The sequence below is a fragment of the Hypanus sabinus genome, chromosome 21 (assembly GCF_030144855.1).
Source record: "Hypanus sabinus isolate sHypSab1 chromosome 21, sHypSab1.hap1, whole genome shotgun sequence".
In the NCBI taxonomy this organism is placed as follows: domain Eukaryota; kingdom Metazoa; phylum Chordata; class Chondrichthyes; order Myliobatiformes; family Dasyatidae; genus Hypanus; species Hypanus sabinus.
In genome coordinates, this window is record NC_082726.1 from 36,407,679 (window position 1) to 36,435,492 (window position 27,814).

At 39.9% G+C, this 27,814-nt stretch overlaps 2 protein-coding genes across 2 annotated transcripts in view; both read left to right on the forward strand.

Annotated features, from left to right (window-relative positions):
- Positions 1-51: 51 nt before the first annotated feature.
- ndufb8 (NADH:ubiquinone oxidoreductase subunit B8) lies at positions 52-15,751 on the forward strand. Its single transcript, XM_059946343.1, has 5 exons — positions 52-186; positions 923-1,049; positions 8,757-8,856; positions 9,549-9,704; positions 15,567-15,751. Exons 1-5 carry the CDS (start codon positions 96-98, stop codon positions 15,657-15,659), a joined length of 567 nt encoding a protein of 188 aa, XP_059802326.1. The 5' UTR covers positions 52-95; the 3' UTR covers positions 15,660-15,751.
- Positions 15,752-20,646: 4,895 nt separating this feature from the next.
- sec31b (SEC31 homolog B, COPII coat complex component) overlaps positions 20,647-27,814 on the forward strand; it is a 95,654-nt gene continuing 88,486 nt past the window's right edge. The window contains exons 1-3 of the mRNA XM_059946344.1: positions 20,647-20,789; positions 25,420-25,512; positions 27,435-27,558. Coding sequence (XP_059802327.1) covers positions 25,434-25,512; positions 27,435-27,558 — 203 coding nt within the window. The 5' untranslated portion in view covers positions 20,647-20,789; positions 25,420-25,433. The remainder of the gene's footprint in view (positions 20,790-25,419; positions 25,513-27,434; positions 27,559-27,814) is intronic.

Here is a 27,814-nt window from a genome sequence, read left to right on the forward strand (position 1 = left end):
TTCTCGCCGCCGCTTCACCCCACGCATGCGCGCAGTTGTTCTTCTCCTCCCCCCCCCCCCCGCTGGCGCTTGCGCAGTGAACGTTACCCGAGGAGATGGCGTTAAGCAGCAGTTGGATCCGGACCCTTACTGGGGGTATAAGAAAGAGTCTGAAACCGGTTGGGAGCTGGAACTCCGCTCGAGCTGGTGAGAGTTGCGCCTTAACTTTTGTAAAGACAATTGGTGGCTTAGGGACACTAACCTTGGGGATGGTGAGGATAAGGCCCAGGGTTCAGTACCAGATTCTGTTCCAATACAAGGTCATCCACCAAACAGACCCGAATGTAACCTGCATGTTGTTTTCACTTTTGCTGCTATAAGTAAAGGCAAGTAGTAGGGAACACTTTGAAAACCAAGCCAAAGAAAAGTTTGTAAGTTATCTAACTGCAGCAACAACACAATTTCTCGCCCATCTATTCTGGGGGAATGTTTGGTACTTTCAAAGAAGAAACAAGAGGCGTTCCTTTGGACCGGGAAATGGAATAAAAATAAACTGGTTGGTGTCCTCAAAGTGGAGGGGGACATTTGAGGTGTCGCAATTGTTGCTCGGAAGAGATTGAACAAGAAGAGGAAAAAAAATAAAGTCTGCATAGGAAGGAATATATTCTTGGAAGAACATGGTGATATAATCTGGAGTCTTAATTGTGGATCTTGGGGAAGAGGTGGATGGGAAAGGGAGTAGGCTGTTCATAGTTGTGGAGAAAGTACCTGGGGGGTGGGGAAAGAAATTTGTTGTGCTGACAAAATCAGTGTCCATCTGATCAGAACCAGGTAGTTTAAGGTCTTCTGCTCTGCTCCTCATCTTCTTCCAAATTGATCGAGAGGAAATCATTAAAAGATCAGGGTGAAGTGTAAATGTTTTAAGTTTTGGTTTGTTTCACAGCTTCTGGAGTTTCAAAAGACATACTGCCGGGTCCATATCCCAGAACACCAGAGGAAAGAGCATTAGCAGCAAAGAAATACAACATGAGAGTGGAAGATTATGAGCCGTATCCTGATGATGGAATGGGGTGAGCTTCTCTCTCTAAAACTGTTATAAGTTGTCTCAGGAGGAGGATATCTATTTTGCCTTGTGCTTTTTCCACAAACTCACTGGTTATCCACTAAACCTTCGACCAGCAGACAACCGTAATACCTTCAACAGGCTGCTACTTATTGATTGCAGCTCAGCATTCAACACCATCATCTTTGGTATATTGCTGCAGAATCTAGCAATTTTCTACAGATGTACCGTTAGTTCCTTAAGGTTGTCATAGCCAGAGGTGGGGTGTAGGGGTGGTGATGGGGATATGCTCCCACTACCTATGAAATGCTCCCAATGGCGTATGCCTCAAATTGCCTCTGACAACCCAGTCCAGCTCCTGGCCTTCATGTGTGGCTTAGCAACCAAGCCCGATGCAACTGTTTCTACTGACAGGAGAAAGAGCAAAGGTAGGTTACTAGTGCCTTAAAATGAGTCGCTTCAGGCAGAAGGGCTCATCAGCTGTGGTTTGCAACTCATCTAGGAGAAGGGAAACGTTGATTTCAAACCTCCGCTGCCTTGTAACTATACCTACTCATGGGGAAGGCTTTAGGAGTAAACCCAGGGGTGTGGGGGGGATATTCAGAACTGCAGTCCCTAAGGCAGTCCTAAGTTGTGTTCAACGCTGACTGGCAACTCCTGTGACGCTGCTAGTGCCAAACTGTATCGGTCTCTGCCGTTCCTTTGGGTTCATCTGCTGCTTGGAGAGGGAGAGCCTGCTGCATGGTTAACAGCTTGCTCTCCATATCATACTGCTATCCAAACAGTTAAAACGCAACATCCATGGTGTTCCTGATCAATGGAGGCCCCATACCATGGAGAGCATTCTGACTGGCTGCATCAGTGCCTGGTATGGAGGATTGAAAGAGTCTGCAAAGGGTTGTAGACTCAGCCTGCTCCATCACAGCCCCATCACTATTGAGAACAAAAATTTCCAGACATTCACTATCCTCTGGGAAGGCAATCTTTTTTTTCTCATCTGTCCTGAATGGCTGACATCCTAGTTTGCGACTGCACGCTGCAGTTAGACAACCCAGCCATGGTAAATATTAAACAAGAGAAAATCTGCCGATGCTAGAAATCCAAGTAACACACACAAAATGCTGGAGGAACTAGGCAGGTCAGGCAGCACCTATGGAAAAAAAGTACAGTTGACATTTCGGGCAGAGATCCTTTGGCCAGAATATTATTCCTGTATGTGCCTTGCTAGGCACCTTAAGAATCTTTTTTTTATTTACTTACAATGAGGTCACCTCTCATTCTTCTAAACTCAAGAAAGCACTGTGCTTAATCTATCCTCATAGGATAAACACAGGATCTCAAGAATCAACTTCCAACCAGAAATAGTTCTTTCAGCCTTCCATATCTATGCTGACCATCAAGTGCCTAACTGTGATAGTCCCATTTATCTGCTATTGATCCGTAGCCCCTGTGACTTGGTGATTCAACACAGTTTATTGAGGTAGCTTTCAGGATTCCAGTTAATCAGACCATCAGTTAATTAAGACAGCCGTTTATTTGGTACAACTCTGAAAGAACAAAAACAAATTGACCTAATAGCTGGTATTCCCTTCATTTATTTGGGACACTGCTGCTTAATTGGGACAGGGACTGTTGCCAAATACCTCTGTAAATAACTATTAGGAACTAATACAGTTTTATAGTATTGTTAGTAGCATTTGTAGTGTTATAATTTGTTCAGTATTCTGTTTAAATACATAGTTAATATTTGTCTTTTTTATACCTTTTTACTATTTCCATGAAGTTTTGGCTAATTGGGACAGCTGCTTAATTGGGCCAAAATGTACTGGTTCCTGTGTGTCCCAATTAACCAGAATCCATTATATTTGAATCTGGAACCTCTTAAATTTTGCATAGGTATGGAGACCAGGCACTCTATTCCATAGGTGATTTCAACACTGCCCTCTGTAATTGCAGTGTGATGTTTTACACTTTTACTCAAATTCTCTTACAATAAATAGGAAAAGTAACATTTGCCTTCCTGATTTCTTGCTGTACTTACAGATCCCTCTGGTAACCAAATATTTTCAATCTCCTAGCATTAAAAAAAGAGCTCTGCCTTTTCCAGAGAGGACAACCTCATGTTACTACATCTGGCATGTCTTTTTCTTATTCATTTCACCCGTATTCTACCCCCTTAAAACTTAGACACAACATGCAAACGTGAATGAGCCCTGCACACAAGAGGCATTGTCACTCAGCTGAGAAGCCTGTTTGTTGATGCTGATATACTTGGTTCTCTCATCCAAATTATTGACCGTAGATTGAACAGCTGGTTCCACCCGCATTTATTTATCACATTACCCCATTAATTGCAGCTTCACAACTTGAAAATGACCTGTACGTAGCTACTGTTTTTTTACTGTGTATTAACCAATCCTGAATCCACATAATCACCCCATCCCATAAATTCTGTGTGCTGTAAGTTTTTTTAAAACAACCTCTTCGGACGCACTTGATTGAAAGCCTGCTAAAAATTGAAATGCCACACATCCGCTTGTTCCTTTTTATTGATCCTGTTAGTTGTAATCCTAAAAAAACTAATAGATTTGCTAAACATGATGCCCTTTTGTTAGTTCATGTTAACACTGCCCAATCCCAGTTATTTTCTAAGTATCCTGTTATCACTTAATAGCTTATAATTCTAGCATTTTTCCCTCCAGCTGTTAGGATAACTGGATAGTAGATCCCCATTTTCTCTCTCCCACCTTTCTTAAATGGGGTTACATTTGGTACTTTCCAATCTGTAGAAAGTACTCTAGAATCTATCGAATTTTGGAAGATGATAACCACCCATTAAATCTGATGTTACCTCTTTAAAAACCTTGAGATGAAGACCATCAGGTCCATGGGAATTATTGGTTTTTAGTCTCACTTCACATCTACAAAAGTCTGTTTTTGTGTTTCTTGATAAATTGATTGTATATTCTCTTTAAGTTTTAGTTTTCCTTCCTAATTCCAAAGCTTTTCCAGTTCTCTAGCTCATTACATGTGTCCTAAACTTCTTGATTGCCATTGTGCCCTGCATTACCAGTGCTGCTTGTAGTCTACAAATAGGTGCCCCTTGTGGGTTTTTAGTTTTATGATCCCTTCACCCTTTGTCACCTCCACCTATGACATTCCAGCTTCATGCATCATTCCAACTCCCCCCTCCACGCACCTGCCTGAGTTCCCCTCTCACCTGAATTCGCCTATCACCCTCCAGTTCTCACTCCATTGGCTCCCTCCACCCTTTTATACTGGCTATCTCCCCTCTTTCTTCCCAGTCCTGAAGAAGGGCTGAAAAGTGACTGAACATCTCACTCTACAGATTCTGCCTGATATGCTGAGTTTCTCCATCATTTTGTGTGTTGCTTCAGATTTACAGCATCTGCAGTCTCTCTCATGTCTAAGTAAATCAACACAATTGTTTGAGTTTCTTGGCACATGTGTAGACGGTGTGATTTTTGCATTATGGAAAATTGTAACATGGCTATTTTATAGGAATGTACTCCTATATTGTATAGGGGTGGGTGTTGGGACTGGCTAGAAATGTACAGAACACTAGATTTGATACAGCTAGATTACTGTATATAGTTCCTTCACACTATAGGAAGGTTGTGACCTCTCTAGGGAAGATTCATAAGGAATTTATGTAAATGTTGCCTGAGCCAGAGATATTGATTAAAGATTAGTTAAGACATAGGAAATAGAAGTAAGAGTAGGCCATTCAGTCCATGGCCCTCGGACACCAAAAATAATCAAGGTTAATCTTTGGCTTGCATCACCTTTCCAATTACTTATGATATTGGTAAAATAAAAGTATATCTCCAATATGTGCCCCAACTGTGCCTCCGCAGTTTATTTGGGTAGAAAGTTCCGAAGTTTCATTATCACTTGGGTGAAGAAATTTCTTCTTGTCTCAGTTTGTGCCTCTTGTTCCTCCTCTTCTCAGTCAGAGGACGTGCCATTCTTGCATCTGCTCTCATAAGACTTGTGAGAAAAAATATACACTGCCTCGAAGAAGTATTCAGCCCTCATAGCTATTTTCACATTTTACTTTCATTTTCTAAATTTAAAATATTGAAATAGGATTTTCGAGCATATCTACAAAACATTGTTCATCATGTCGAATCAAAAGAAAAATTCCAAAACCTGTCAACAATTAACTAAAAATTAAAAACCAAAATTGTGAGGCGGAGAAGTATTCATCCCATTTGTAATTACTACGCTAACTCTCCTCAGGTGCAATATGCAGTGTTACCTTACCAACTTACCTAGTTTGTTGATATAGAAAATTGGAGGATCGTCTGTTTTCAATGAACTCATAAGAAAAAATACCACCTCTTTCTGTAAGGTCCAACAGTACTGTAGATTTTCAACATACTAAACCAAAATAAAGACAAAAAAACATTCAAGACAAGTCAGGGAAATAAAAATAGAGAAGCATAAATCTGGGGAAAGGTAAGAGACCATCTCAAAGGCACTGAACATACTTCAGAGCTCAGTGCAGTCCATCATGACAAAGTGGGGAAAAATATGAAACAACAGCCATACTGTTTAGATCAGGCTTCCCCTATAAAATTAGTCACCAGAGAAGAATGGCACTTGTCAGAGAGGCTACAATGATGCCAACAGTCACTCTGAAATGAAATTCATGGCTCCACAATCTTTTAAGGCCTTGCACTAAAAGGGTATTTATGTTAGAGTGGAAAGGAAGAAGGCCTGGCTTTTATAATTTAAAAAATATATATATTCTTGCCTGTGAAGACTTTGTAAAGTGTCACTTAGAAGATACTGTAAAGATGGGGAAAAAGATATTGTGGTCAGATGAGACTAAAGTGGTATGAGTGGTATAAATCTACTACTGCGTACTAGCCAACTAACAACATCATCAAGGGAACACATTGCTATTGGGATGCTTTTCATGCTGATAAATATGTACAGATCCTGAATAAAAACCTGCTAGCCTCTGCCAGAAAGCTTAAACTAGGGAGGAAATTGGTCTTTCAGCGGGGCAACGACCCAAAGCACATTGCCAGAGCAACCATGGACTGGCCTCAAATGAAGAAAATTGATGTCCTTGAGTAGCCCGGTCAGAGTCCTCACCTTAACCAGGTCAAACATCTCTGGCAAGGCCTCCAGATTGCTGGCCTCCAGATTGCTGTCCACCACCAGTAACCTGGCCCAGCTTGAATGATCTTACAAGGAGGAATGGGCAAATCTTGCTCAGTCTCATTGTGCAAAGCTAATAGAGACATATCCAAAAAGATGACTGGCTGTAATAGTTGCAAGAGCTAGTTCAACTAAGTACTGAACAAAGGGGGATGAATACCTTGAACTGCTGACGTTTCAGTTTTTGAATTCTTTGTTTTTCATGCTTTAAATGTTTCCCTGTTTTTTGGGGTTCTTCTGTGGGTGGGGGGGAGCATGTGATACACAAATAAAAATTCTCTGTTAAATTGATACAAATTCCTGGTTGTTATACTCATTTATGTGAGCAAAGGGTTGGGGCCCAAATACTTTCTCAAGGCACTGTAGATTTCACTACAGGGCATTGTTTTCATTGGAGCTAAGAAGGCTAAGGGGAAATTTATCCTTTTAAAAAAAAATTAAAACCCTAGATTGGATGAATAGCAGGGATTTGATAACTAAATGTAGACAAAGTAATAAATATTGTGGTTGAAGAGGAGCTAAAAAGTTTCAAGCAAGAGGTCTAGAACTAGCTGCTTGAAAGGATAATTGAATCAGAAACCCTCATTACATCAGTGTACACCTTAACAGATGCTGTTGACGTATTGAGTTCTTCCAACATTGTTTTTTGCTCCAGAGTCTCTTATCTTCACATTTAAAATACCTGGATGAAGGTCTAATGTGCTGTAATGTGTGTGGCTAAGATCTAGAAAGTGAGTTTCATCTCAGTAGCTGCTTTACGGCCAGAATTGACATGATGGGCAGATTTTCTGATTGTATTTAATGTTTAGGGTGGTGAGGTAGAGATATGCCTCTGTCAAAGGAGGTATAAGGTGCTCCTTCATTCCACTAGTCTGCAGGTGATCTTTGGGCAACGTGTCATTTCTATTAGCCCCTGATCAGAATCACATGAAACTATGGGAGCAGGTGGTGTATGGTTGTGTGAGCAGCTGGTGCAAAACACAAATCTTGGTTGTGCGACCATTGACACCAGGTAGACCATTTCTGAAGAGTATTGATAATGGCTGCAGTCACCCGTCTTGTAAAGACACTGCCCTGAAGAAGGCAATGGCAAACCACAAATGCAGGAAAAAAATTGCCAAGAACAATCTGGAGAATATTTTCTGAATGTAAGGAAAGTATCGAACTAGCATTTACTATTGGTAACACTGGTGCCAAGCTGTATTGGTGCTTGCCCTTCCCTCGGACTACATGGAGAACAGCTGGTTCTTCAAATTTTTCCACCCAGGCTTGCACCCTGGAGAGGACACAGTCCACCAGAGGCGCAAACCCACCATCCCCCGGGATTGACAGTTGCGTACTACACATGCGTGGAGAAAATATATTTGAAATTCTGCTGAGGGATTTCTAAGTACCAAAGGATTTAATTTTTTACACGTTAACTGTGCACTTAAATGTAACATGCAGAATGAGTATAAAAACATGTTCTGCAGTTTGCAAATGAAGTTTAATAGCGGGAAAACCAAACAAAAAACAGAAGGTAAATAAAGTTATAGGCTAGGGCAGAGACTCTCTGTGATATTTTTGTCTCAAAGTTGAAAGTAAATTTATTATCAATGTACATGTATATCACTACATACAACTCTGAGATTCATTTTCTTACAAACATAGTCAATAGAATAATAGCCATAATAGAATCAATGAAAGATTGCACCAACTCTTGTGTACATCCAGTGTGCAAAAGATCACACACTGAAAATACAAAAAACAGAGAATAATAAATAAATAAGCAATAAATATCAAGAATATGAGATCACAAGCCCTTGAAAATGAGTCTATAAGTTTTAGGAATATTTCACTGAGGGGGGAAGTGAAGTTGAGTGAAGTTATCCCTTTGTTTCAAGATGATGATGGTTGAGGGGTGACAGATAACTGTTCCTGAATCTAGTGGAGTGAGTCCTGTTGACATCAGTGAGAAGAGAGCATAATCTGGGTGATGGGATCTCTGATGTTGGATGCTGCTTTTCTGCGACAGTACTCCATGTAGGTATGCTCAGTGGTGTGGAAGGTGTTGCCCATGATTGTCTGTATTAATGCCGCAACATCAGTTAATTCTTTAGATATAAAATTATGCAAAATTTGTTATTCTTTTGACTTGCATTGAATGACTGTAGTGGCTTTGGGATACAGTATTTATGAAATTAATAACAATTACATCAGATAAATCTAATTAATATTAGAAATTTAATATGATTTCCTGTTTGCTTATAGCAGATGTGAAGTTGGGAATATTGTGCAAGGCTGAATACTAAGTTGGCAGACAAACTTGAAGATTAAAACGACAATTTAAAGAAGTAATGTCATTTACATTAGTGGTTATAATATTGTGGGTTAGACAATGTTTTCTTAAACTAGTGTTCATTTCTTTTCTGTATTGTAACTTGCAATGCATGAGCATTTTAAACAAGAGCATGTAGTAGCTATTGAAGCTTCAGACAAAAATCTTCATTGTAAAGTTGGAAGTTTATTTTCCCCTTACTAGATATGGTGACTACCCTAAACTACCAGACAGGTCACAGCAAGAGCGAGATCCGTGGTACACATGGGATGAACCTGACCTGCGAAGAAATTGGGGTGAACCGGTGAGCAGAAGAAATGGCTGGTAGCCATCCAGTTCTTGAATGAAATATTGTATTTCTGGAAACCCCTCCTCCAACTTCAACCTGCTTTCCTACAAAAAATGCATTTTCCTTTTCCTTTCTGCCCAACTCATAGTTAACCTCGACTCATTGACAATTTGCAACTCTCAATTTAACACCAGTTAGGAGTATGAAAACATGCTTGTTGTTTTTCCATCTAATACCTGACATTGAAATTCAATGTGGGATTTTTTTTTCCCTGGTCATGTGGCTCATCTTCAAAGTAGGTGCAATCATATACTGAGTCAGTGGAAACCAAAAAACTTCTGATCTTGATTTAAACATTCTGAACGTGTTTAGGAAAAAGAAAACAAATTACTTTTATATATTTCCTTGGAGATATCCAGATGTACATGCAAGAGGTCTGAACAACTAAGTTTTTTAGCTGGGGGATGAACGTTGCCCAGTACACTAATTGCTCTTGATAATTTAGTTGAAAGGCATAAAGCTTGCCCAGTTTAGATAGAACCTTTCATTGAGTTCATTAAATTTAAACTGAATTGCACGTATGACTTCGACTGTATTATCTATCCAACTGGAACATGTACATATTAAATATTTTGAGGCTGATGTATTATTTTTTTTGGTGTCCTGTTTTAAACCTTTTGACATTTATTTCTTATTGCTTTTTCCAGATGCACTGGGATTTTGACATGTTCATTCGGAATCGGGTAGATACCTCTCCAAGTCCTGTGGACTGGAGTACTATGGTTAAACATTTTAGTGGCTTTCTAGGATTTATGTTGTTCATGTTCTTTGTTGGCGCGTTATTTCCTTCATACCAGCCAGTGGTAAGTTCTTGTTGCAAGTTGTGCTTTGTTAATCTCTCATTCATAATCTAATTTTATAATTTTAAGACACTGTTCCTATGTACTCAAGCATAGAAGCATAGTGGCAGGATATAAAGAACCTAAATGGAGTAAACAGAAAGGCCACTAATTTTCTCGGGCAGAGCGATGGATCAGAAACCAATAATAGATTTCAAGTAATTAATAGAAGGATTAGACATGAAGAATCAGAATTAGGTTTATTATCGCTGTCTTGTATGACATGAGATATTATTTTATAGTTCATAGTAGTTTTTACATGACTATAAATTACAAAATAAATAGCGGAGAAAAAAAAGAGAAAGGAATAGCAAGGCAGTGTTTATGGGCCATTCAGAAATCTGATGATAGAGGGTAATGTGCTATTTCTGAATGGTTGAGTGTGGATCTTTAGGCTGCTGTACCATCTCTGATGGTAGTTACAAGAAGATGACATTTCCCGGATGATGATGGTTTTCAGTGATGGATGCTGCCTCAAGGCATTGCCTCTTAAAGGTGTCAAAGTTCAAAGTAAATTTATTATCAAAGTACATGTATGTCATCATATACAACCCTGAGATTCATTTCCTTGCAGGCATACTCAATAAATCCATAGATTTATAATAATAACAACCATAACAGAATCAATGAAAGACCACAGCCACTAGGGTGTTCAATGTGTGGAAAAGATGACGATGATGGTATTGAGGGTTGTGCCCATGAGAGTCAACAACACTCTGCAGCCTCTTGCTGTCCTGTGCATTAAAGCCCAGGAATTTGAAGCTACTTGAACCAGAAGGGGAGTAGGGAAATAAGTATCTTTTTTTCCCAAATGACTGGAGTTTGGAATTCACTGCCTGAAAGATGCTAAAGGAAGGAAGCTTTATCAGGTTTAAAGAATATTTGGATATGTATTCAAAAAGCTGTTACCTCTAGGACCAAAATCTAAAACCTAGATTTTTTTAGACTGGTACTAACTTAATGAGCTAAATGGTGCCATCTGTGTTGTAAATTTTCTTCAATTTTCCTGAAAGAAGGGAGGACAATAAAGATAAAAGAGAAGGTTTGTCTTGTGGTGGAAGGTGGGGTTTTCAAAAGTTATATTAAGATAAAGTGATTTCTCATAGGAAAGAAAGAGAAAAAAAAAGCAGTCTTTACCCTCAACTGTTCAAGTCAATATAGGAACCAATGTTTGATTTTAATTCTTGGACATTGTTGAAGGTATACACTGACAGACTAGACAAAAAAAGAAACACACACAAAATGCTGGAGGAACTCAACAGGCCAGGCAGCATCTATGGGGAAAAAAGTAAACAGTTGAAGTTTTGGGCTGAGACCCGGGATAAAAAGCTAAGAAGTCAGAGTAAGAAGATGGAGAGGAGGAAGAAATACAAGGTAGTAGGTGATAAGTGAAACCGGGGGGGGGTGGGGGGGGTGAAGCTTAGAGCTGGGAAAGAGATAAAAGGGCTAGAGAAGGGGGAATCTCATGGGGGGGGGAGGGACAGAAGGCCATGGAAGAAAGTGAAAGGGAAGGAGCACCAGAGGGTAAGGAGATAAGGTGAGAGATAATGGAAATGGTGAGGAGGCTGGTGTCCATTACCAGAAGTTTGAGATACTGATGTTCATGCCATCAGGTTGGAGGTTACCCAGTCGGAGTATAAGGTGTTGCTCCTTCAACCTGAGTAGGGCCTCATTGCAGCAGTAGAGGAGGCCGTGAACTGACAAAAAAAAAAGAAATCTGTTCTGTTTAGCTTTATTAGAATAAAAAAAGGGAGTCCAGGGGATAGATAGAGGTGAAAGTGAGAGTAGGGTGGAAGCTTGAAATCAGTGATTAGAAACTGGGTTAAGCATGTAGAAATTATGGATATGTACTTAAAATGATAACACAATTGGGCTCCCTGGCACAGACATGACTACTTTGTGAGCTGAGAATGTGTATGTCATTTGAAGCCAATACTACATAATTTAACCAGAAAGGCGATTTTTGAGGTTCTAAAGAGGGGGAATTAAAAAAGTGTTTTATTTTTCTATGCTTGTTTGGGTTGGGAAGGGACATTGGCTTTTGGAGTGATTTGAATTGTGGCTCATATGTCACTGAGGAAGCACTCTTTAGAATGCTGAAAGGACAATTTGTACTTTATCAATTGAAGGTTTTAGAGCTGAGGGACAATTATTTTCTATATGAAGGCTGGTTAGATTGATGGTAAAGTCTGTGGAGATGCTAACTTTTTCTTTTGCTTAAGGGAGATGTGGGAAGTTGATTTGAGTATGGTCAAAGACCCTTTCAACATTGGTCCAGGGCATTCTTCATTTAAGGAGAAAGGATGGCAATGGTTGGGAAGGTGCTCTTGTAAAAGATGTGATGAGGATGGAGAATTTAGATAAATAGAATAGAGCTGTGACCATTGGACACGAGGTGGTAGAGGTCATGTCTGAGCAGGTGGGTTAGGGTGAATTGACTTACATGAGATAATGGTTGATGAGCCCATGCATTGTAATGGCAATGCAGGTTTTGGGTAAAGGTGAGAAAGAATCAGTAGTGAAGTTAACAAATTGCATATCATTTGCAGGTGCTAATAAACCTGATTCTGATAATAAAGTAGAGTCCAATTATTCTGTATTACTGCAAATGTTTCATTATATGCATCTCTCTTTTAACAAATGTAGGCATTTTGTGAATCTGCTACATTCTGATTGCTCAATGAACTAGTCAGACTTAATTATTAACAATGCAAGAATCCTTTTAAGTGCTATAATTGTGCTATAATTGTAATAACAATCTGATTCAGAAGATAAACCATCAAAGATGTGCAATCGTGTTTGACTGAGTTATCCGAATTGTTAAAGGGGGATATGTATATTGTTCAGGAAAGTTTCTTGAGACAATATACAGAGGGCTCTGCTCTTGATGATGCAATAATGAACAAGGATGGGCAAGTAACTGAAGTGAAAGTTTGGCTATAGTGATCATAATTCTTAGTTTTAAGATAGTGAATTAAAGAATAGGACAGGTCCACAGATTAAGGTCCTAGACTGGACCAGGGCTACTTTTGGGGAAATTAGACTAGATCTAGCAGAGCCCAACTGAATGTGCCTGTTTGAAGAGAAAGGAACAAATGGCAAATGGGAGGTTTTTAAGTGTTCAGGAGAACATTTTCCTGTTCCTGGGTAAACCTGGAGTGTTTAGGGAATCTTAGCTGACAAAAGATATTGATGCTTCAGTAAGAAGAACAAGGTAGTATATATTGGGTTTAGGAAGTCAAGATTGAGCCAATCTCTTGAATAGTATAAAAAGATTAGGAATACTTGTGAGAGGAAAATTGGGAGAGTAAAGACAGGGTATAAGCTGGATCTGGCAAGTAAGGTTAAGGAAAATGGCATATGGTTCTTTAAATATATTAAAAGAGTGGTTCGGGAGAAAATTGGGTCTCCTGATAGATTAGCATGGCTGTCTATGTTTTGAGCCACAGGAATGGATGAGATTTCTTCTTGGTGTTTACTAATGAGAACATCATGGTTGCTCAAGAGATAAAGAAACAAGTGGAAATATTTTGCCAGAGAGAGCATTAAGGTGGATAAAGCTCTAGGATCTGACTGAGTGTATCCCTAGAGTTTGTGGGAGTCTAGAGAGGAAATTATGGAGGCCTTTGGGAAGATATGTGCCTCATAATGATTCACTAGTAAAATTCCTGAGGACTAAAATGAGATTAATATTTTTCTGCCAGGATTTGAATAGATAGTCTGATTAGGAGGAGTCAGCATGATTGTCCATGGGAAGTTATACTTGATGAATGTTTTAGTGTTTTTTGAAGAGGTAATCAAAAAGGTGTATAAGGGTAGGACAGTGCATGTTGTCTATTTGGACTATAGCAAGATGTTTGACAAGGTTCTGCATGATAGGCTGCTTTGGAAAGTTAAGTCCCATGGAATTCGTGGAGAGATAGCTAGGTGGATTCAAAATTGACTTGGAGGTTACAAGCAGAGGGTGATGGTTGAAGGTTGTTTTTTGGAATGGTGACCAGTAACCAATGATTTTGCCACGGGTTGGAATTGGGACCCTTGTAATTAATTTTTTATATATGATTTGGATGCAAATGTGTAAGGTTGGTCAGTAAGTTTGCAGATGACATGAAATTAGGAATGTTGTTGATGGTGAAGAAGTTTATTTGATCATTTATGGACGTGGGTGAAGAGTGAATACAGGTAAGAATTCTGGAAAGTCAAACCAGTATAGAACTTGTACAATGAATTGTAGAGGATAGGGTATGTAAGTATACACAAGTGCATAGTTCATTGAAAGTAGGAAGAAACAGTGGTGAAAAAGGAATGTAGCATGCTGGCTTTCATCAGTAAGGGCATTGAGTACAGCAGTTGGGACATTATGTTGCAATTGGTGAGGCTGCACATGGAGTACTAGGTACAGCTTTGGTCACCCTGATGTAGGAAAGATGCGGTTAAACAGGAAAGATTTTAGAAAAGATATGAGGATGTTTCCTGGATTAGAGGGCCTGAATTAAAAGGAGAGGTTGGTTGGTCAGGCTGTCTTTATTCCTTGGAGTATAGGAGAATGAGGGGCAACATTATAGAATATTTAAAGGGGATTAAAAATAATCATGCCATTCCCCTTAATTTTCCAATCATCCTATAAGCTATTCTCTCTCAAATGCCTTTTTGATTCTTTTGCCACTTACCTTTTCATATTAACACTTCTTGGGATGCTAGATGAACCTGGAAGATCTGGCAAAAACCCACAGAATCACAGACAGTTTCCGAGCTCAGTATACTTGAGCAATGAGGCAGCAGTGCTAACTGTTGTAGCTATGCACAACTACACTACAAGCTGGTTGACTTCCTTAGTATGACACAGAGAGAGGCTAGATGACTCATTGGATCCATGGTGACTCCAAGCAAAGCAATTCCATTAATCCCATTGTCTTTATTTTCCTGAGCTGTAATGTGTATTCTTTCACACATCTGTTACCTCTCCTTTAGTGTTGGCACTTGGCCAAATGGTTAAGGTGTTTGTCTAGTGATCTGAAGGTCGCTAGTTTGAGCCTTGGCTGAGGCTGTGTGTGTATCTTTGAGCAAGGCATTTAACCACACATTGCTCTGCAACAACACCGGTGCCAAACTGTATGGGTCCTTATGCCCTTCCCTTGGACAACGTTGGTGGCGTGGAGAGGGGAGACTTGCAGCTTGGCCAACTGCTGGTCTTCCATTTGCCCAGGCTTGCGCCCTGGAAACTTTCCAAGGCACAAACCCATGGTCTATTGAGACTAACGGAGGCCTACTACTGCTACTTCCCCCTTGATTCTTTTGCTACTTACTACTTATGTACAACGGCACTAATTTATTGTAACCAATTAACTGATAAGAACATTGTTTGGATATGGTAGTAAATATACACAGATTGCACAGACAGCATCCGATGCCGGAATCCAACCTGGTTATTATGCTGACTGTTCTAACTCCTAATTTTTGTCTTATACACTCATCCATTGACAGATGGCAGCTTCCTTCCATTTTACAAGACAAACCTTTTTAAGTAGAAGTGTGGTGAAACATTTCCCTGTTTTGTAAATTACAGTTCTTTATACTCCACATTGAAGACATTATTGTAAGGTGGTCAAAGATTTGAGTTAATAGATAGTATTGTCTAGGATTGTAAGTTCTGTTCTGATGACTGAACTAAGTAAGGGGGTGATTATTTGAACCAAATGCAGGAAATGTAGCTTTAAGCACTGGCACTAATTTCAAGTTGGTGAATGTAAAACTTTTTTTTTAGATAAGTGAGAAAAATTGGAGTGGGGAAATTGACTTGAGTTTTGACTTAATTACTCTTTCCAGGCTCCAAAACAGTATCCTTACAATAACCTTTATTTGGAGAATGGAGGTTCACCCGATGAAGAACCAGCCGAAGTGATCCACTATGAAATATGACCAGATTGCCATGACTGATTGTTGGGTATATGTGAATTTGGAACTGTTCTTGTATGTATAATTAAATAAATAACATTAATAAAATTGTCGTCATATTTATGAAAGAAGTTCCAGTTTTCAGGATGAATCCAGTAGCTGTAATGGAATAGGTCTAGGTCACAGAAAATGAATTAATACAAGAGAGTGTTTTATGTTTCCATTGTCTTCCATACTTAAATTACACTTTTGAACTGAATCAGAACTATCAATTAGAGCAGATTTCCTTGCAGTGGCACTGCTTTTAAAACAACTGTTCTTATTCACTTAGACTATAAGAAATAGGAACAGGTCCATTCGGCCCTTGAAACCTGCTCTATCATTCAAAATCATCATCATCCATCAATCCTCAAGTCACTTTTCTATTATTTTTCCATGACCTTTGATTTCTTTACTGATTAGAAATCTAAGAATTTTGGGTTTAAATATAATGTCAAGGACTCTGGCCATGCCACTCTCTATGGCAATGAGATCTAAAGACTCCACCCTCTGAGAGAAGAAATTCGTCATCATTCAAGTCTTAAAAGGGCACACTGTATAATTGGACTGTCCTATGAGAACAAACATCTTCTTAGCATTTTCCCTCTCCAATCCCCTGAAAGTCCTATATTTCATTAAGATTGGTTTTCATTCTTTTACATTCTGATGAGTAGAATCTCACCACCTTTAATCACATCTCATCGAACAAACCCTCCATACTCGGGATCATCCAAGTATACCTTCTCTGAACTGCCTGCAATGAAACAATGTCCTCTAAACAGGAAGACTAAAATTATTCATGGTACCAAATGGTCAAAGTTGAGTTTATTAGTATATGCACAAGTGTGTGTCTGCACAAAAATCTTGTAGCAGCATTGCAGGCACATAGCAGCCTACAAGCAGCATTCACAAGAGATTTTTAAAGTAATTATGCACAACTTGTCTAAGAAGAGAATGCTTAAAGAGAAGTAGTTGTTGAACTTGGCTGTGTGGGACTTCAGACTTCTGTGCCTCCTGACCCTTGGTACCTTTGAGATGATGGCTTGGCCCAGATAGTGGGGATCTTTGATGGATGTTGCCTCCTTGAGGCAGCACATCCTATGAATTCTACATTGGTGGGAGGTGATGTATTAGGTAAAGTCCACTGCTCTTGAAGCTGCTTATGTTCCTGCACATTCAAGTTACCATATCAGACCTTGATGCAATCATTCAAGATACTTTTGAAATACATCTGTAGAAGTTAGTGTTTGGTGACAAGCTGAACCTTCTTAACCTCCTAAGAAGGCAAAGATGCTGATGTGCTTTCCTATTGCAGTTTGGCATTCAATGCTATCATCCCTTCAAAACTAATCAATAAGCTTCAAGACCTTGGCCTCAATAACTCCCTGTGCAATTAGATCCTTTACTTCCTCTCTTGCTGACGCCAGTCAGTTTGGATTACAAGAACATCTCCACAATTTCCATCAGCGCAAGTGCACCACAAGGCTGCGTGCTTAGCCTTCACTCTACTTGCTTTATGCTTATGACCATGTGGCTAAGCATAGCTCCTATGCCATATTCAAGTTTGCAGATGACAGCACTGTCATAGACCTAATCAAGGGTGATGATGAGTCAGTGTATAGAAGGGAGATTGAATATCAAGCTGAGTGATACCACAACAACCTCCTACTCAATGTCATCAGGGCTAGGGAGCTTATTATTGACCAGGAGGAGGCAAGTAGAAGTCTATAAGCCAGTCCTCATTGGAAGATCAGAGATGGAGTGGGCCAAGGAGGGAGCAGGAAGCACCAGAGAGACATTCTGTAATGATCAATAAACCAATTGCTTGGAATCAAATGACCTTACCTGTGTTTCAGGGCTGGATGCGTCAGCATCTGTGCCACCTTCTGCCCTGGCACTCCTCTGTCCCACACCTTTCCCACAGTCTTCACCCTTGCCATTCCCAAAATCTGCTCCCACCAGACTGAATTACTGCTTTAATTGGAAGGAATGTTTGTGAAAAGGAAAGAGGAAAAAGGGCAGGAGTTGCACCTTCTGAATCTGAAATGCGGCTGTAGTGAAAGTGCAGAAGGCTTTGATGGTAATTATGTAAAATTGTCTGGATTTTGAGGAACTCCAAGAAGATTGCAGAATGACAAATGTGACACCAAAATTCAAGAAAAGCCAAACAAAGCAAGAATCAAAATCAATCAGATTTTATATCACTGTTAGGAAGATGATCTTGTAGCACAGTTAGAGATTAACAGGTATGATATTGTGATCTTCACTGAGTTGTAGATGAAAGAAAATTATTGCTAGGAACTTCACATCCAAGGATACACATTGTATTGAAAAGACAGGCAGATAAGCAGAGGTGGTGGGATGACTGTTGGGGAAAAATGAAGTCAGAAGCGTAGAAATGGGTGACAAAGGATTGGAAGAGATGAAATCCTTGTGGGTAGAGTTGAGAAACTGTAAGGGTAAAGAGACCTTGATAGGAGTTACCTGATTGCAGGACATTGGTGAATGGACAGGGAGCATTGGAAACAGGCTCTTGACATGCAGTTGCTGAGTGCAAGATCTGGGATCCCAGCAAATGGCAGGGAACATGCGAGTTGGAGCCTTGCTAAGTGGGAGTGAAGTGAAAGAATCCAGTGAGTGCAGCACAATATCACCTGGTGAGCCAAGATGCTAAAGCATTGAGATTGCAGATTATCAGATGTACATTACAGCTGGGTGCCAGTGTTGGGGGCTCAACTATTTATAATTCACTTGACTCAAAGGCACCAAGTGTCCTTAGCTAGACCCCTTCATGATACAAAAATAGTGAGGTTTGTGAATTGTGAGGGGAATACAAAGACCTTGTGAAGGAACATAAATAGGTCATATTTTGGGGAAAAAGTAGGCAGTTGAGAATATGATGAGTTCATCCCCAGATAGTTTAGCTACAATTCCAAGTATTATGAATTATAAGGTTATTTATTTTGGATAGAAGAATCAGAAAGCAAATTTTCAAACAAGGTGAATTTACAAAATGCTGTGGTACAAAGATATCTGGGGATCCCAGTGCATGACTACAAAAAATCAGCATGAAAGAACAATAGGTAATTAGGAAGATATTCACAATATGTTCTCCTCAACAATGGAAAAACATTAAGATTGAGTGTCCAGTTTGCAAAACACAGCTACAGTATTTAGTTCAGAAAGATGAATCTTAACCTGCTACCTGCTTTTTTTAGTTTTCCATTCCACTTCCACTCGAATCAGTTTGTCTTTAGCCTCAACGTTCTCACTTCATGGTTTTGCTTTCTGTTCTTGTTCATCCCCTCTTTGCTACATCCCCGGATAGTTTAGCTACAATTAAACAGCCATCGTACTCCAACATAATGCCTTCTCTCGGTGTCACCCTATTAGCAAATCCCTTTGTTCTCTCCATTCATCTTTTTTTTCTCTGCAGATTAATTGTTGGCCAGAAGGAACTACTGTCTACAAATCTATAGATTGGGATTAATCAAGGACAGGGGGTGGGCAGAAATGTAGAACAACATTTGTTTTAGCCCTGGACGAGAGCTAGTAAGAAGGTGACCCAGGGAGGTCAGGTGACTTTAAGGCAAATGGGATGGAGGTCTGTCAATTCAAATGATGAGGAACACTATAAGGTTCAGGAGCTCCAAATATGTAAGGGAGACAACTCTCCAGAGAGCAGCCATCACAGAAGTGGAGGATCCAATGGACTCGTGGAGATTGTGACCGTGAGAAACCCCTGGTCAGCATAGATTCCTTTCTCAGGTGATGCCTTTAATTTTCATTGTTCACGGAAGGTCAGGGAATTCTAGTGGGTATGCACACATGCAGTTAATTTGTGAGCCCACGTGCTTTTAAACGGAGACACTAAACGCTACTTACCAGTAAACAGATTCTCTCTGTGCCTCTGATTATTATTACAAGGGTCGACAAGTACAACAAAGTATATTGAATTTTTTAGCGTTTCGTATTTCTGATGGAATGGAGGGACATGGATGATACACAGGAGATAGACATTTATTATATATTGGCTTTGGGTTTAGCACAAAATACGATACAGATAGGAAATAGATACAGTGCATGGCTCCTACGGGCAGAAAATAGATTCATGGCTCCTACACTCATATTGCACCAGCTATTTTTCGTAACTTATGCCTTGCACTGTACCTCTGCTGTGAAACAATAAACTTCATCCGCTCCATCCGCCAAAAGCAGAACTTCTCAGGGGCCAAACATTTTAATTCTGATTCCCATTCCTGTTCTGACATGTTGGCCCATGGTCTCCTCTAGTGCCAAGATGAGGCCACCCTCAGGGTGGAGAAACAACACCTTATGAATTCCATCTGGGTAGCCTCCAAACTGATGGCATAAATATTGATTTCTTCTTCCGGTAACAGCCCGACTCTTTTTCCCAATCTGGCCTCTTCCCTTTTCTCACTTTCTGCGTCCCCTTCTTCTTCCCTTTCTCCTCTCCTATCAGATTCCTTCTTCTCCAGCCCTTTACCTTTCCCAACCAATGGATTCACCTGTCACCTTCTAGCTATCCTCCTTTCCCAACACCCCCCCCCACCTTTTTATTCTAGCGTCTTTCCCCATTCCTGAGGAAGTCTCTCGGCCCGAAACATCGACTGTTTATTCCTTTTCTGTAGCTACTGCCAGACCTGCTGAGTTCCTCCAGCATTTTGTGTGTGTTGCAACAAATTTAATGATTAACACATTGAAGATGCTGGAGAAACTCAGTTGATCAGGCAGCATCTGTGGAAAAATAAACAGTCGACGTTTCGGGAGAGACTCAAATTGTACGATTTATGTCAATAATAATAAACGATTCCCTTCAAACTGTAGCTTTGATCTTTCTCTCCCTACGAACATTGCCTGACGTTGAGTATTCTCAGCTTTCCATTGTGAAGATAGTTGCTTTGCTTTCAGACTGGGTAAATGGGAGGGGAAAAATTGACGCTAAACCCCGATGTGTCACCAAGGTGGTAGCCACCGGTCACGTGCCCACGACGGAGCGGAGGTTGCGCGCCGGCGCAGTTGCCACGTCGCGGCGAAGCGGCGTGAGGGAGCGGGTGGCACTTCGGTGTGTGGATTACTGCCGATGTCCCGACGGTAAGCGGCGGCCTGCACGGTGGGGCGTTGAGAGGCCGGCCGGGCTGCGTGGCGCGGTTGACGCGAGCCAGGAGCGCACAGCAGTGGGCAAGAGGGTAGGCCTTAGTCCCTCCACAGGCCCCGACCCTGCTGCCCGCCGTATGACAGCGCTAGAGTCTTGAGCGATCTCTTGCTGCTTTACCCGTGGTTCCTGTCCAACTCCCCACAGCCCTTCCTCAGTCATGGAGGCTTCTCTGTTACGGCTCTGAGAAACTCCCACACCGACAACTTCTCAGCTCCTGTAGTCGAGCTCGGAATCCCCGCCTTTTTATAAACTTTAGCATTTGGAATCACTGTGCCCTTGTGTTCTGATTCACCAAATATTTCAGCGAACAGCCCAGTCTCTGCGAACCTGAATGGCTTTTAACCTCTCAATTTTAATATATGTATAAATATCTTGGATTTCTGCCTCCAACCTCTCCCAGCTCCAAACTTAGAATCTGATCAAACTCTCATCCCACCCATCAACCCCTCTGCCCTTACCCACTTCACTCTTGTCCTCTATACTCTGACATTCCTCTTGTCCTAGTGCCTATAATTTGCGCCATTCTGGTCCCTCCCCTTTTCCCAGTCCCACCCTAACCTTCCTCCTAAATCTTGTCCTGGTATCCTGGACCCTCAATTCCTCCTTTTGCAAGCCCCCCCCCCCCCCTCCCTTCACCAGCTCATCCTCTCAAAATAATTGCTTCTCACATGTAACTGAAATTAAAATCTGGAGTCCCCTTTGAATCTGGGTCTGCATTTATTTCATAATCAATTCCAAATACGGAGTCATTTAATCCCATTCCCATTATAAATTATTTCTAAGTTTGTTACATAACCAAAAAATTAGAACTGCTCAGCAGGTTGAGTAGAGGGAAAAGCATTTTATCATTTTGATAGATGACTTTTTATCAAAACAAGGCTAAATTAAAAAGCAAATGTAAATTGTGAGAAGAGTTAGTGATGTCGGTGCCAGGTTGGAGGATGAAAGACTGGATGTTACACTGGTGGTGGTGTCAGTTGAGAGGGACTGCTGAATGGCTTGTTGATCACTGTAAGTTAGTCTGTAAGGAAAATATGTAAATAGAAGGCATTTCTATTGCCTTTTATTTTAAATTCTCTGTTTAATTTCTATACTGACATTTGTCTTTGATCTTTTACACTGTAGAATGAGATCAGACTAAACTTGTCAGATACAGTATCTTCCATTTAGAAACATTGCAGCCCTTGGGAATTGATACTGAATTCGAAATTGCAGACATGCAGTCTTTTCAGTTTGTATCAGAGCTGTCAAGTGATGAAAGATCATCGAATTGTGACATTAACTCAGATTGATACTGCCTGACTCGCTGAGTATTTCTAGCATTCTGTTTATTTCAGATTTACAACAGTAACATTTTGTGTCTCACTGTTGAAGCATTGAACTTTGTCTCCTTCCTCAGTAATCCTTCATTCTTTTTCATTCTCTTCCTGATCAATCAGCAGTAAGTTAATAAGCCTTCACAACTGTCTCGCAGTTGGCAGCACCACCACTAGCTGTATCCTTAAGGCTTTTGGCTCCACCTTAACAACATATCCCCTCTGCTTTTGCCTCCCTTTCTTTGATCTCTTCATCTTAAAACATGTTTAACTTCTAACTTTTCTTTGTTTTAATGAAAAATCACTCATCTGTAACTTAGCTGCTGCCTGATCTACTGAGTATTTCTAGAATCTTTTTTAAATTTTAGATTTACAGCAGTTTGTGGCCTATTGGCAGTTAACACTTAAGTGGTTTTAAAGTTTTTTGAGTAAATACATTTACATACAGTATGTATTTGTATATATTTACAGTATTGTGCAAAAGTCTTAGGCACCCTAGATTTTTAATGTAAATGTTGTTTTAGATGTTTATTTTTGCCTCCTGCATTAGTGTGTCAATAGAAAAGTGCAAATTTTAGCTTTGCAAGCTTTAATTTTCAAAAATGTAAATGTTAGAGAATTTTTTTGTATTTTGTTAAAGAAAGTAACATAAAAGTAATAGACCACTTTTCAAATAAAAACTTGAAATATATACTTTTTGGGTATATAGCCCATTGCATGATCAAACAAAGATGACATACAGGATGCTAATGATCAATGACATGATGAGTTGAATGAACGAACTGATTAACTGAAACAGAAATGGTTGTAGAAGGAATCAAGCTGGGCGAAGGTAGCCAAACTAAAAGGTGAGGGTGTGGTACCTGTGACAGTCTAGCCTTCAAATCATCAATTCCACACATGGCAAAAGTGAACATAACAACAAGACACAAGGAGGTCACCCTGAATCAGCAAGGTCTCTTCCAAGTACATATTACAAAGCAGGCAGGGGTTTCAAGATGTGCTGGCCAAACTCTTCTGAAGAAGCACAAAGAAATTGGCAGGGTTGAAGACCAGAAACACAGCATTTGAAGCTGAGTGCAGGAGAAGAAAGATACATCAAACTGATCTTCCTTCTAAATCAGAAGAAGTCCACCACTGCTATCAGCTCTGAACTCACAGAAACCATTGGAACCCAAGTACACCCCTCTATAATCCAGAGAATTCTTGTCGGAAGTGGTCTTCATAGAAGAAGTTTTGCCAAAAAGCCATTCCTCCAAAGTGGAAGCAATGCCTAGAGCAGGGGTCGGCAACGTTTACCACTGAAAGAGCCAATATGGACCCATTTCCCACAGAAAAGAAAACACTGGGAGCCACAAAATGAAATAACACTGCATACAACGGTTTTTTTTTTGCCTTTATGCTATGTATAAACAAACTATAATGTGTTGCATTTATGAAATTGATGAACTCCTGCAGAGAAAACGAAATTACATTTCTGCATGCAACAAAAACATTTTGAACTCCGAAAAAAAAGACGTTGGGTTGAAGGTTACTCCATAGTTAGCCTACCTTGGATCGAAGAATTAAAAGAATGCGCGCACTGGCGGGTGTCAGGCATTGGCAGTTGTGATGTATATTAATAGCGATAAAAAAACACGTTGTAGCGGTGTAGCGCTACACGCAGCGCTAAAATAAAGACTGCAGTCAAAGGTAACTTTATTCGAACTAAACAGCCTTGCTTTAAAGCCTCCCTCAACCCACCCCCGTGGGCGCGGATGCTCCAAAAGACACGTACTCACAAACCCCCGTAGGCTATCTCCCTTAGCCTGAACGGTGGCTAATTGTGAGCCGGTTCGGATGTGCCAGGAAACGGTGTCTCCGCAAAGTTTTCAGATTGTACAAGATCACCATAATCTTCAAATTTCGAATTACATTTCAAAAGCTAACAAACCACGGGGAGCCGCATCACAGAGATCAAAGAGCCGCTTGTGGCTCTGGAGCCGCAGGTTGCCGACCTCTGGCCTAGAGACTCACCTATGCACAAAAACATAAGGACTGGGGTGCTGAACAATGGCAGCAAGTGCTCTGGAGTGAGGGGTCAAAATTTGAAGTTTTTGGCTGAAACAGGAGACAGTTTGTCTGTAAAAGATGTAGTCTGAAGCCAACAATGAAGCATGCTGGAGGTTCTCTGCAGTTTTGGGGCTGCATTTCTGCAAATGGAGTTAGTGATCTGGTCAGAGTTAACGGAATTCTCAATGCCAAGAATTACAGGCAGATTCTCATCCATTGCGCAATACCTGTCAGGGAGGCATCTGATCAATCCCAACTTCACTCTGCAGCAGGACAATGACCCCAAACACCTGGTCAAGGTCATAAAGAGCTATCTTCAGTGAAAAAAAGAACAAGAAATTTTGTATGATCTCCACAGTGCCCTGATCTCAACACCGTCGAGGCTGTCTAGGACTATCTGGAGGTACAGAAGCAAATGAGACAACCAAAGTCTGCAGGGGAACTGTGACAAGTTCTCCATGATGCTTGGAAAAACCTACTAGCCAATTTTCTTTAAAAATTGCATGGCAGTGTATCTAAGAGATTTGATGCAGTTTGAAAGGCAAAGGGTTTTGATTATACACCAAATATTGAATTGATTTAGCTTTTTACTGTTTACTGCTCTTTTAGTGCTTTTTTTTGCTATTTAGAAACTTCGTTATTTTGAAAGCATCTTCTCTTCACTGAATATTTTTATATGTGCTAAAGACTTTTGCACAGTATTGTATATAAGTGTGTCTGTATGTGTATACAGTACTGTGCAAAAGTCTTGGATGTGTGTGTATATAAAATATAGCTTTACATATACATACATACAGGTTTATCCTTGCACTCCTGATACTGTGAACTCTTGCCTCCTTTTAGCACAGCTACTAAGAAGCTGACTAGTTCCATCTCGAGGAATTCATTTTTCAAAATTAATATCTGGGCATAATAGCAATAGAAGATCAATAGATTAATAGAAAATCTAGTCTACACCATCTAGGCAAATGGATGTCAGGATGATGGAGGGATGTGGTCATGGTGTGGGGAGAAGGGATTAGTGTTTGGGTGTTTTTGATTTGCTTTTTACCTGGTGTGGCACAACTTTGTGGGCCGAATGGCCTGCTCCTGTGCTGTACTGTTGTCTGTTTTCTGAATGATGGTAAATGACCCTGATGAAAGCATTGTTCACTTTCTAATATTGGGCAGTTTGTCATGATCACTTTTTTTGTTTCAGGTTAATAAGATAAAATGAAACTGAAGGAGATTGAGAGGACAGCTGTTCAGTCCTGGAGTCCTGCTTCACATCATCCCCTTTATTTGGCCACAGGTAAATGCAGAAAATGCTTCAAATCACAAGCATCCTACAATGTAAAGTTTTTTAAAAAAAAAAAATTGCTTCCATTTTGGAATTGGTGGTATTCTTATAAGCAATTTTGTGTATATTGAGGGCAAACCATATTTTTCTTTTGGTATAGTTATTAACAAAAATTCTTTTTTGTAAGTATATGTGATAACTTCTAAATGTGTCTTTCAAGTGTTGTTGCTGGATTTTAGTTATTATTGTCACTTGGTGTTAGTTAATATTAACTAGGTCAAGATACAATATGTTCTGCATCTCTAAAAAAAAATGCCTGAAAATCAATATCTGGCAAACAGTACTGCTGCATAAGTTTGACATTTTAATTCTCTTAGCAGTTTTTTCAATTGTGTGAAAGGAATTTGCACATTGTACAATCTTGAATGACTTGATTGAATATTAGTGCATGAAGCAATGTGCATTGTCCTCTGACAGTGCAGGCAAACCATCGTATTTATTGAACTACTCTTTGTACTTCAGTGGATTGCCTGTAAATCCAGCATCTGCAGATTTTCTCATGTTTGTACCAGACCAAATAATGGTTTTACTGTGGGTCTGTGTCCAAAGGTGTGTTTACAAGAGTCTGCAGCTTTTCATTGTCATACAGCAGAACTTTTTGTTCAAGTAAGCAAGAGCAGGACATATTAGATAGATTGGAATGTCAGTAAAGTATTACTAAAGTATAAAAAGAGCAATTGTGAATTTAAATATTGGCTTTCTTGATCACTACTTCCTAAGTACCTTATAGTTAATAAAGTACATTGTCAAGTAATTTCTACACAAAGTCTCACCCAATAACAACCTTGCGTAAACTTGTAGTGGTAACGGTGGAAGAATAAATATTAGTGAAGGGACCAGGAAGGCAGTTGTCGCTTTGAGTAGTGTAATGGTGTTCTGCACTTGAGAAGTCTTGGTTTAATATTTCAACAATAACCAACTGTATTTGCATAAAATTTTTAACATATAAAACAACATACTAAAATTGACATCTCAGATGAAAAGTGGCAGCTTTGACAATACAACACTCCAGTATTCTGAACAGTTAGCCCTGATAATGTACTCTAGATATTACACAAGGAAATCTGCAGATGCTGGAAATTCAAACAACAGACACAAAATGCTGTTGGAACACAGCAGGCCAGGCAGCATTCATAAGGAAAAGCACTGTCGACGTTTCGGGCCGAGACCCTTCGTCAGGACTAACAAAACGTCGACAGTGCTTCTCCTTATAGATGCTGCCTGGCCTGCTGTGTTTCTCCAGCATTTTGTGTGTGTTACTCTAGCTATTATCGGGATTGACTGTTCAGGATATTACAGTTGGATTCAATTGTAATCATTTCAGCAACATGATTATCAACACGTATAATAGTGACTGTGTTACTTAACCAATCCCCCATTCAGCAACACACTTTCATGCTTTCAGCCAACATCATTAAGATAATTTTCTTGGTCCCCCTCTCTTGTAACACAGGGCACATAGCTCAAGACTGATGATTGTAGCTTTGGGCACTTAACACAATATTTAAAAGCACGTCTGTATACATTCAGCATAACACAGGAATGTGGATATAAAGGCAATCAGAAAACATGATTCTTTAGTTCATGGTCTTTGTCCATATCGTATGTGACTTCAGTGCACTGAATTTACGACAAGGTGCTTTGGCACATTCTGATGTTGTGAAAAGAGCTAGAAAAGTGGAGTTTTTACCTTTTCTGTTTTCTTCACCATATATGTTACATTTCCAGATCCTATCTACTATTCAAATTGTTCAAACAATGGTCATGGACTGATGGTTAACTTTTGAAGAGTTCATTAACATCACTTTTAAGCTTGCTTAAAACTATCAATTATTATTGAAGAGTAAGTTATACTATTATCGTTCAAACTATAGGTACCTCAGCACAACAGTTGGATGCTACCTTCAGTACAAATGCAGCATTAGAGATCTATGAGCTGGATTTTTCAGATCCATCATTGGATGTAAAGTTGCGGGGCTGTCTACCTGCGACCACAAGGTAAATATGTGGTGTACATACCTAACGTGGTAATAATCCATAAATTACTAAAGAGTATTCCTGAGCAAATGGTACTTATTTGTAGTAGAACTTAGCAGTTTGAATATGTTTGTGACTTGTTGGAATAATTTGATTATTGGATTAAATTCTTAGAGGGACTCGTTGCCTACTTGGAACAGTCTCTGATCCATACCTTCTTTTACGTCACTAACTCCATTGGTACTGCTTCTTGTACCTGTGCTGAACCCATCTATTT

Bases quoted from the DNA above. Each gene is read 5' to 3' on its own strand.
- ndufb8 (XM_059946343.1), top strand. From the start codon at position 96: ATGGCGTTAAGCAGCAGTTGGATCCGGACCCTTACTGGGGGTATAAGA. The intron at 187-922 runs GTGAGAGTTGCG...TTTGTTTCACAG, and splicing joins CTGGAACTCCGCTCGAGCTG to CTTCTGGAGTTTCAAAAGAC. The intron at 8,857-9,548 runs GTGAGCAGAAGA...TGCTTTTTCCAG, and splicing joins GAAGAAATTGGGGTGAACCG to ATGCACTGGGATTTTGACAT.